General features: G+C 26.1%; 1 protein-coding gene across 1 annotated transcript; it reads left to right on the forward strand.

The window, feature by feature from the left end:
• The first annotated feature begins 572 nt into the window (after positions 1 to 572).
• On the forward strand, positions 573 to 8,978 carry LOC119679422 (larval cuticle protein 4). The gene is made up of 2 exons (XM_038091774.1): positions 573 to 611; positions 8,566 to 8,978. Exons 1-2 carry the CDS (start codon positions 573 to 575, stop codon positions 8,929 to 8,931), a joined length of 405 nt encoding a protein of 134 aa, XP_037947702.1. The 3' UTR covers positions 8,932 to 8,978.
• Positions 8,979 to 12,410: the final 3,432 nt, after the last annotated feature.

A 12,410-nucleotide genomic window follows, 5' to 3' on the forward strand; every position in this document is an offset into this window, starting at 1 on the left:
ACAAAAAGTAGTTTCTATAGTCGATAATTTTTTAATTATATTATACTTTACCTTAAGACAAATATTCATTAATATACACAATTTATTGCAATTGCCTACAGTTAATCAACTTCTTCGAGAGTGTCAAGCTCTCGAGGCTTTCAAAGAGTCAAAAACTATTTCAACTTCAACTCCAAGTCAAACCAATAATAACTGAAAACATTTTGAAACTATGAATAATTGCCTAATAAATTATTGCAGTCGTAATCATATATGTATATTTAGATACTTAAAAGATTAAGTTTATTAAACATGAGTACATGAGTAGATAGCGGAGGTTTAATAAAGATCGCAATGTGTAGAAATAGCATTTGTAAATAAAAAAATCGTTAAATCTACCGAAAATAGTTTTTATTCATAAATAAAAAAAATTTATACGAAATTATTGCGAAGTGTTGCATTGTGTGCAATAAGTAAATGCAGTATATATTTAAGCAGACATATAAATAATTGCAGGAATTAATAATTTTAAATATTAATAATTAAATAAATAAATAAATAACTAATATTAAAGATTCAGTATCCGCCGAAAAATGCATTTGAAGCGACAGTTAGAAGAAGAATGCATGGAGGTAGACCGTGTCTCTGGTGAAGTGATCAAGTTGCGGGAGCATTAACCGCTATTGATGTACGAGACTGGACCAAATACGTTAGCCAAATAAGTAAGTAAGTAGAATAATAAATATTAAAATCAAAATTTTACATAATAAAGAATTAATAGACACAACAACTAAAAATTAATTATAAAAATAAAAGTTTGGCTTTTTATTTACTATATAATGCAATATTTTTATGTTTTTGTTAGTGATAGCAGTTTTGTTGTCCAGAGCTGGTACGATCAATTTAAAAGTCAGCTTGCTTTTTGATGTTGTATATTATAGAGCTGAGTCTCATAAAACAGCATCAAATTCGGAAAGATATATTGATATATTTTCAAATATATTTTCTCGAAGTTCTCTCAAGTATTTGTAGTTAGTCGATAAAAACAAAAATGATATGTAGTGCAGACAGTAAAAACTTGATTAGACTTAAAGTTGTTGTAAAGCACCTGTAAATCTTTTTGCACTTCCGTAGTACCAAGTTTAAACTATTTAGTTTCATTTATTTAATGAAATAACGTAAATTTCATTTAATAATTTGACAAATTCACCAGTAATATCGTTTTCACTTCATCTCTGTAAACAATTCCCTTCGATTAATAAAGATTAATAAATATTAAATAAAGAATATATTTAAGAAATTCTTTTAATTGCTCAAGAAAATGAAAGCTCATGAGATTTAGAAGTATATGCAATATACATATTTCCTAAATATATTCCTTTGCTTTTAATACAAAACGTTAATAGAAAGATCAACATGTAGATTAGAGTTACTTCTGAAATATTTGTATTTAAAAAATATTAAGAATAGATAATAAAGAACTGATATTAAGCTTGATGCATTATTTGAGAAATAAGATCTGGAATATTTATTATACTTCCATAGTAATGACTATAATAATGAAGGTATAATGAATTCAAGAAAAGTCCTACTAACTACTCTTCTTTGTTACGTTGACTTTCTTAATAAAACGTAGACTGTCTAATGTTTAACCTTTAGACCTAATAATTTAGTTAACTTACATTGTCTAAATCTAAATTTCTCATATTATCAAATCATGTATGAATCAAATAAATTCAGTTGCTGTTTAGTTTCCACACAATGTTTATCATTTACGTCACTAATTTAAACCGGCTTTTTTGTGAATTATTGAATAAATAAAAGCCCTGTCTTACAAGTAGATTCTTTAGCTTTAACATTTTTCTATGATTATTTATGTATTTGGATGCCAAATAAGAAAAAAATATCAAATGTCATGGAGAATTCATCAATCCAATTTCCCGTCGGATTACTCGTGTTGTGTGTTGTACGAATATGTTGTTTTTTATTGCAAAAAAATTTTATTTTAAACAGTTGCAATACACTGGAAAAAACTGTGTGATTAATTAATGAAAATATAAAATTGAAATTTAAAAAAAATAGAAATATTAAGTAATTTGCTAAAGCAAAATAATTTTGTTTTATTTATTGTAATAATAATAACCACATAAAGATCTATCAAAAAATCAATGAACAGAACTTATGTTGAAGAATCATTTCGATAAAAATATTTTAAATATAATTTTTAAATACTTTTGTTTGAGAGTATCAAATAATACTACATTTATTTGAATTGTTTCTGAGATTTCTAACCCTAGGTTGCACTAATAACGATGGTTCAAACTACTATTAATTTGGTACAATGAAGAACAATTATTAGCATTGGAAAAGAATAAAAACTTAATATTAATAAAGAACACAACTGTCCGCCATCAGTTAAAAGATAAATAAATGATAATAATGCTAGTATATTTAAAGCTTAGTGTGAGGCAGGGATAGGCCCCCCAACCATAAAAGAATAAAAGTGCGCAATAGCACTAATTCAAACCACAACAACAACAACAACTGTATTTTAATAAAAAACATAAAATAATAATTAATGTAATAATTAAATAATAATAATTAAATAATAATAATTTAATAATAATAATTTAATATTAATAAAGAATAATCGACACATTTAATCAATGTTAAAAATTTTTTTAATGATAGCTCGAAAGCCATAACGGTTGCCAATCCATTCGTACTTATAGTAAACGGATAAGTAAAGAAACTTTTTATTCTTAGATCACTCATCGAATAATCACGAAGTTTTTGAGGAATATATAAATTAGTCAGTGATATGGGTGGGACTCTGCAGACACCATCTAACCATCCCCCCCCTCGTGATGCCAATTGCTAATTAAATATACCAATTGCAAATTAAACATATTTGCATTATTTTCAAGCAATAAAAATATTCGGAATCTTCAACAAATTGGTGAGACTATCCAACATTACAAAAAAAAAAAAAATAAGAAGACATTATTACTTCTAGGTATATCATTGAGAAAATTTAAGAAAAAATTTAGAGATTATAGTTTCTGTAGTTGAAAATTGTAAACTAATTTATTGATTACCATTTTTACATTAAAGACATGACTATTAACAACGGTTAGATGCAATACTACACGCGCAATCTTTATTAATATACCTTCTCATATACCTTCATCTAGACAGAGGTCTAATGTGGAAAACGCACATATTCAACAAAAGGAAATCACTTGGTATTCAATTAAGAAATATGTCTTGGTTGCTCAACCAACACTCCTCTCTTTCTCTGGAAAATAAAATCATTCTCTACAAATGTGTTTTGAAACCTGTTTGGTCATTTGGCATCCAACTGTGAGGAACAGGTTCAAATTCAAATATTGAAATATTACAAAGATTCCAATCTAAGATTCTCCGAATGATAGCGAACGCTCCGTGGTACATCACAAATTCACAAATTCATCGTGACCTTAATATACCACTAGTTAAGGAGGAAGCGAAAGGCATCGCTGCCGCATACACTAATCGTATTAGATCGCATTCAAACAATTTGGCTTCAAATCTAATGACACACCTTCAACTACTCACAAGACTGAAAAGAAAAGCGCCAATTGATCTTTGTACAATTTAAAACAGAAATAAGTTCTTCATAGCGATGTTTCAAAGGGACATACGCAGCACGACTATTATTTATGTTAATAATGTTATTAAAAATTTGTAAAATATCGAATTAGTTTTAGATAGCATACAATTATATATAAAATATATATAACAAAAAAAAAAAAAATATACCTTCTCGAATTGGTGGGTCTGTGAAAGCGGAATTGTGTCAGTGTAAGCATAGTATGTAATAGATAATGGTTTTAGATTCGTAATCTTCTAGTCTTAGCTTTTATATGCTATAATATGATGACATTTGTTTATATTTTTAAAATTCTCAACAATATTTTAAATATTTTTATTAATTTGTTAATAAAAGAAATATGAAATAAAAATATCGATAAACACATAATATAAAAGTTAATAAAAAAAATTAATTAACTTATACTAAAGTCCATATTTATGTAGACTACAAATTGAATATTTTGTTAGCATAACGCATCATAAACTGTTCTTTGCGTGAGTTTAACACACGAAAGGTCATTACAGATCGATTTTAAACTTTGAAGTTCACTGTTAACTTTACAGAAGTTCAGGGTAAGCAACTGTTAGTTCTTGTTAGGAAAATATAGAAACAAAACTAAAAAAAGTTAAGCGCATATCTATGTTTCTTTTTATGTTTATTATTAATTGAAATTTCATAGTTTAGTTAGAAACTAAAATTTCTTTGAGTGTGATTAGTAACACTTCAAACGGGTTTTTGATTTTTATCTTAAAATTAGTGGACTTATAGATTTATAGTTGAGAAAATATGCAAATATATTTATACATTTATGAAATTATTTATATCGCCCACGTAGTTTCAACAGCAGACAACTTTAGTTAATTAAAAATTAAAAACTTAGGAAATCCTCATACATAAATATTATTGATAAATAAGTATGTAAATATATTAAATTTTTATTATTTTTTTTTTTGCAATAGCATTTTTGCAATTTTTGCATTGAATGTATGGAAAATGAAAAAAATTTAAAATAACGCAATATGAATATAGATATAAATTTTTGTAGCTTTGTCAATGATTTGATTAGTAGAGATATTAATTTTTTTGGGATTAATAAAATTCAATAATGAGAAAAAAATTCATATCAACACATTTCGACATAAATTTCACACAGATTATCAAATTTTAATTTATTTGTTTATTGAATTTTGGTGTGAATTTTTTATTTTGAAGTGGCGTTGCCAATGCTTTGAAATTTTTTATGCTGTTGATGGCTTGTACTGGCGTGAGGTCTGAATTTGAATTTGTTTGTTGTTGTTGTTGTAAACTTTTGGACTATTTGATTTTTGATTGTTTTATTTATTTTTATGCTTTTTATATTATAAATGATTTTCCACATTTCATTGATTGAAATTGGTTAATTTGTTGCATTCATTCGCTTCGGTTTTGGTTTTTTGTTATTGGAGATGCTGTTGTAGCCATCTGTGGCCATTGTTATTAATGATGTCAAATGGTGTGAACAAGCGAGATTTTGATAATCAATTTCGTTTTATTGGTTTTTGTCTTTGGTATAAAAAGATAAGAGGCCAATGTTAAGGGTTTTAGTTTATATACACAACTTATCTTCGTTGCAGCGTCATTCGCTTGTGATTAGTGTTAACAAAATGTTTAAAATTGTAAGTGCTGTGTATAAAAATGTTTATTATATTAATAAAATAATCAATATTGTTACTGATTGTTAACGAAAAAAAGTGTTAAATGCATATTAATTAATTTTGTTTACAGTTAAACAATTTAAATTAATTTAATAGTTTATTGAAATATCAAAACCTTTTATGTGAATATAATTTAACACATAATTTATTTAATAATATATAAAATAATACACAATATTTAATATACACAATTCAATACACAATATATTTAATAACATATACAACACAAAATTAAAATAATAATAGAAGTTATAATTTAAATGATAAAAAATAACTTAATATAAATGTATAGTGACAACAAATTTAACATTCAAAATTCCTTTTAAATCTTTCAAGTTTACAATGATAAGCTATTTAATCAGTTTTTTCTTTAAGTTTTCTCTAAGTAATTATTTATTGATTAAGTTGATGTATTTTTTAAGTTAAGGTTTTTTTTTTAGCTAACTGTAATTATATTGTTTAATATAAATTACAATATCATATTTTTCTGTAGAAATACAGAAATATCTCAAACAAATTGAGTTTTACTGAAGTTTACTTCGATTTTAAAAACATGCGGTTAATATATGCTGCATACTATGTCAATTTTGAAAGTAATTATCAGTCAAAGAAATTAAAAATTTCAGATTTAACTAAAAAGGGGTAGGAATTTTCAGAAAGTAGTCTTGGCTAAAGTTATATCAATATGCTTTAAAAGCCATTTTCATTTTGAGTTCTTAACTTAATAATTATATGTTTTCCTCTGATATTCAAAATATTTACACATTGAATTGTATTCAATGTTTTAACCGCAATATTAAATATATTTGCCAATTATTACTTTACCGCTATTGTTACCAATGCTGCCATTGAGAATTGTCTTCTTAATATAATATTTTTTGTTAACTTTATAGTGTGAGCATTTAAGTTAAATTGATATATAGTTAAATAAAGGACTATGAAATACTAAGAAACAAAAATTTAAAAATGAGCAAAAACAATAAATTTGCAATAACAACGATGTTGTTTTATTACTATAGGAGTTTGTATATACCTACAGAAGTTACATTATCACTTGTACATACTAAATCATCCATCGTAAATAATTGTTTACTTGATTTCACTTAATAATGACAATATAAACTTCTGATTTTATTATTTTAATAATGCTGTTAACATTTCCTTTCTAACTTAATTTACAGCATATTTTATTAAGACAATATCATACCACACCTAATATTCGTTATAGATTGTTTCGTGTGATTTAATATTCAAAATTATTCAAAAATAAATTGTTCAAAGAATTAATATACTTCTGTTTAATTACAACAAGGATTCTTTCTTATTTTAGTCACACTAAGATTATTCTATTTTGCTGTATATTTCCTATAATGAGTATTTGGATCTACATAAAAAAATTTTATGGACCAGCGATTACAGTTGAAAAATAAAAAAATTCTAAGAACGAACTTTAATTTTTACATTTCATTTACACTTAATTGTTTTTCAAAAACAATAATTTAAAATAATAGTCTTGTATAAACTATTTAAAGTCCTTAGTATTGATCAGAAACTTTGTTTACATAAGGCTTAAGCACCTTCTGAATGTCAAACCTATATTAAAATCATTAAACGAAATCAAAATAATTTTATGCAACAAATGCTTTATAGGGATAAATTGTGTGCGTTTTTGTTTTGGTGCTTTAATATAGCACATGTGAGATACATTATAGAGTTGTTTTTTCTACGCATTTATATAACTTTATTCAATTTCTGAACTTTAATTGGACTTTAATTTGTTTAATACAAATATTTGTATTTTTCGTAAAACATAGTTAACAAATATTTTATTTTCTTAATGTTCATATGGAATTTATTTTTAGTTTTTAAATCTATAATAATATAATTATCTTGTTTTATGCTTTTTGTTTTACCGTTAAGTACAAATTTTAACGAATAAATTTTCTTTATAATAATGTGTTGTCATTGATTACTTTCCATATAAAAATCGTTTGTATACACAATAATAATTAAAATGATATATTATTAAGATAATTTCTTCAATCCTAATTGCTAAAAAATCTATGGTGATTCAGTTTTATCTCTGCAGTTAGCGGTCAAAACATTTTGCAAATATTCAAATATTTTTCTGAAATTCTTTGCGTTTTTAAATGTAGTCCAATACATTCCATTTATGATATTTCTTTTTCTTTAAAAATCATTTTACTTCTACAGTTTGGAATATATCTCGACAAATAATCGCACTATAAGCTGATTTCTTCCTATTAATTCTATACGTGGAAGCGTTTTCCCCTATTTCATATAGACGAAGATAGATTATTATGCATTCTTTGAATGTTATATGGGTTTTCTTTAATGTGTGTCCTACTCTTTTATTTCTCTCTGGTGTAGTTGCTGTTAGTTTTGTAAATATGCAAAGCTTCGATTCTGATGAGAGAATTTATTTTTCTTTTTTTAAGTCAGCTTTCTGAGCGGCACAATAAAATTGGTTCGATTACCATTCGGTATAGCCGTAGGTTCCTTATGGTTTTAATTTTATTATCTTTCAAACTTCTGGAACAAAATTTCATAAGCTCATTGATGGTTGCTCTGCTTTGATTGCGGACTTCTTGCTATGTATTATTGCACTGAGAATTTATTGTGCGCAGGTAATGTGATGATATTACTTTTTGGCTGGTTAGATATCAATGGATTATAGTTAATCATTTTTGCTCTCTAGACTACGTTTCATTATTTTTTACCGGTATTTTTCTTCTATTTATTTAATGTGTTATCTTGATTATCGGCTCGACTATTAATAGAAAGTTGTCTGTTTATGCAAGTAATTAGAAATGGATAGGGAGTAGGTCCCAATGAAAGATTATTTACTTTTATTTTATTTGTATTTATTATTTATTTTATTACAAATATTTTTTCTTTCGCTTTTATTGCATTTTAGATATTTTAATAACAAGTATTATTACGTATAAAACATTGAAAGCATTTGGATAATAAACTTATACCTTTACAACTATAGTGTATTGTACAGATTTTATTTGTTTGATTACTAGTTAGTAATATTTACTTTTACTAAATAAAAATTAAACAGTGTAAATCATAATATATATTACTATCAAAGTATTGTATATAATCTGAAAAATTTACATATTACAACCTATAATTTTTATAATTCAATTGTTTAAATTCACTTAATTCGCTTAATTCATACCACTTTACATATTTAATTAATTAATACTTTTAAAATATACTTTTTTTTAGTTACTAATTTCAACACTCTTTGCTTTCGCACTGGCGGACATCGATTCTACGATTACCCGCTTTGCCAGCCAGATTAATATTGACGGTACCTATGCTTTTGATACAGCACAATCTAATGGAGCTGCTTTTAGAGAGTTTGGTATAGGCGGCCAATATGCGAAGGGAGCTTATGAATATTTCTCACCTGAAGGAGAACATGTGCAAGTCGTTTATACAGCTGATGAAAACGGCTTCCAACCGGAATCGAATTTCTTGCCAACACCGCCACCAATACCAGAATATATACTAAAAGCTATAAAATACATTGAAGAACATCCAACAGCAGAGGAACTGGCTGATCGTGAAGTCCGGGCGAAGCAGCTGTAAATTATTTAAATATTTTAAATAATTTTTGTTAAGAAATCACTTTTTGTATATTTAATTTAGTTTTATAAGACATTTTTGTAAAATATTTAATTTTAATTATCATTCTATATCATTAATTTTAACTGTTAAAACCCATGCCATAAAAAATTAAAATATTCCAAAAAATTTTAAATTGTGTATATTTTGGTTGAATTGAATTAGTGATTAATGATTTGATGGATTGACTAATTTGTGCAGCATTCTCAAAGCATTTAGTGCGGTTGAGTGGAATTAATATCTCAAGTTCTAGGTCAGCTTTGAATGGAATAATTACTTTATTATGAGTTTCAGATGTGATTGAAATACTCGTAAAATAGTAGATTATAAGATTTGTATCTTCAGGGTGAGCTAAGTTATCAGCTACAACATTTAGTTGAAATTTCAAGCTGCACAACAACAAAAAAAAAACAATAAACAAAACTTGAAGTATTCATTCAAATAAAAACAATTACAAATTTATTTCGATTTTATTATTAACACCCGAAATGATTAATGAGATTTGTGTGAGTAATTAATACGCATAGTAATTATGGTTCTGTGCGTGTGTTCAGATATCTCGAGCAAAGATAACGTGAAGGCCGTCGAAGGTTGCAAAGATACAAACTTAACAAGTTGAAAAATCAAATTGTTTAATTTAATTAAAATCGAATATTGACCCACTTTTCGCAAGTTTTGCTTATGTATATATTTACGTATATATTTGGACAGAAATTGGTTCAACAGATATGAAAGGGTTTCATAGGGTTTAAATTGAGCGCAAAAGGAATTGCGTGTGCTGTTTTCAAGGATTGTTGTGTTTAATTTATTAATCTAACAGCTTTCGATTAGTCTGAATGAAAATAAATGGAAATAGGAATTTAAACTTAAATTTCAGTAATGTTTTAATATAAAAACAATGTAACAAAATATTATAACATCAGGGTTTTAAATTTGAATTGCAAGATAAAGGGTATAAAACTTTATCCGCAATTATTAGTAACAATCATATACCATTAGTTAGGATACGGGGTCAAGATAATACTTGCTGTAGTATTATATTTAGTGTTTGATTAATTTTTGGTTAATAGTAATTCGTTCCTAAAGATATAAACTATTATGATATGTTATGAATGCTAATGCTATGTTCACACAGCCAAATTTTCTTAATTTCGTAAAAATGTAATTAAGTTAATTTCGAAAGTGTTCATACTGCCACAAATTAAGAAATTCATATGTTTTTTGTTTACAAATCTGGGAAACTTTAAAAGTTGATTATTACAACTATAAAGGATGGCATTCAGTGGTTGTACTAGCTTTAGTAGATTTCAGGTATTTGAACTATTATTTTTTATTCTATTTTAAATTAATAACAGTTATAGTTTTTTCTCTATATTCAAATTTAAAAATTTGCACTACTTTTAAAATATTTTCCCGTTTTCTTTAAAGTCAACTGTCACTGACATTATTTAAAAAAAAATGTTACTTTTTCGTTATCTCAGTTCTATCTTTTGCTTAAAATTTATTTAACACATAGTTGCATTTGAAATGTCCCTTAATTTCAGCCTTCGTTTTAACGAAATTAAAGCCATTTTCCTTAATTTCGAGTTGTCCTTACCTTAAAACTGAATTTTTTTATGGAAAAAACAACTTAATTTCGCTGAAACGTAGATGAAATTAAGATTTTTGCGACATTAAGGTGTGTCTGAACATAGTGTAAAGTATCAACTAAATAATAAAAATTAATTTGATATGATATATCTGATGTATTTACTGCAATCTATATAAAAAGAGAATGTGTAATAAGATACAATATTATTTCAACATAAGTATTAGTTTGAACAGATTTGAACAAACTACTAGTATCTCATATCATCTGTTGCCTTATATTATAATTTGAACCAACATTTTTTAACCACGTTTCGGCATTAGTTTACCGAAATGTAAAAAAACATATTATCGTCTTTCATGTTTTGGCAAAATATTGGTACCGGTTATGAGAAAACAATAATTTTCCGATCCGCAAAACATTATGAGTTAAAAAACACTGATTCAAAGGCTGTGCAATTCCGGCATGTAAATCGAGATTAACAGCATTGTTGACCGGTGCCATGTGAATTCTTAGAAATGGCTAACGATGAGTTCATTATTTATTTATTATTAACTTACTGTAAATGGTGTCGTATTGTATGTTGTTATATTTTTTATGGAAGCAGATTGGATTAAATTAAATTAATAGGAAAAAAAATTTGCAGTTTGCTTGAGCTAAGTATTCATAATACAACGAATTCAAGTTTTGTCTTTTTAACTAAATTATGTATTCGAATAGACTAAAAATGTTGCAGTAAACCAAAAAATAATAGAGTATGTTGAAATCACAGTCAAATCAGGACGGCAGATTGTTTAAAGTTGCTGGTATTGGAAATTAGATTTGTTTAAGTCAGCAATTCACAGCAACTATCGATAAGAATGGAAAATTATTTATGTAGTAGGAAGTCTTCATAGTAGAGATCCATAGAGAGTAGAGGGTTGTGGTGAGTATTCAGGTGGAATATAATAAAAATTAAAGGGAGTGGTGCTTTAAAATTTGTTGAATATAGTAAGCTTGCCATCTTTACACACAAGATGGATAATTAGACAGTATTTTAATTGATGTTTCAGGTTTGTTTGTGACTTCAAGTAAAGCTATTATAAAGCTATTGTGGAAGAGGTCATCTTTCTATTTTCCATCGACAAAACATTTATTTAGTACATTATTATAGAAACAAGAAAAAATTACTAAAGAGAGTGGTGCTTCAGAAGAAGATGGATAATTAGAGGGTATTTTGAATTATGTTTTAGATTTCTTTGTGTTCAAGTAAAAAATAAACATTATAAAACTATTGTAGAAGAGGCGATTTTTTCATTTTCCAACGACAAAGCTTTTATTTAGCACATTGTTATAGAAAACAAGTTAAACAAGCATTATATTCTCTTAATAACCTTTTTTTTCTCTCTTAAGTAAAAAAACGACTTTGTGTTAATAGTTTCTCAACTATTCCCAAAATTGCCAAAATCCCAAAACTCTCAAAATCGTTTTTTAGGGTAGATTAATCTCTAGTTATTAATTTAATAGTAGATAAAAAAATTATTTAAGAATTATTAATAAAATGATTCTAATATACAAATTCAATGGGCTTTCTAAGCAGAACATGTATGAAGTACGTAACATATATAATGTATGTATTAAAAATTCCATGCGAAGCTAAAATCGTTTTCCAGTGTAGCTCTTCTGACTAATGAATCACTAATAGTTAACCCGATAGAAGAGAATATACATGATTTAGGGCTTTTTTTATATATAAACTATATATTGTACTTAATAATGAGTTAAATAGTGCACTGTGTAAGTTAAAGTTATTGTATTAAAATTAAATTTGAAAATCTTTTCAAAATTTTAAAAAATATGAGTGGAACCATTTGTA

The sequence above is a fragment of the Teleopsis dalmanni genome, chromosome 1 (genome assembly GCF_002237135.1).
Source record: "Teleopsis dalmanni isolate 2A chromosome 1, ASM223713v2, whole genome shotgun sequence".
Taxonomy (NCBI): domain Eukaryota; kingdom Metazoa; phylum Arthropoda; class Insecta; order Diptera; family Diopsidae; genus Teleopsis; species Teleopsis dalmanni.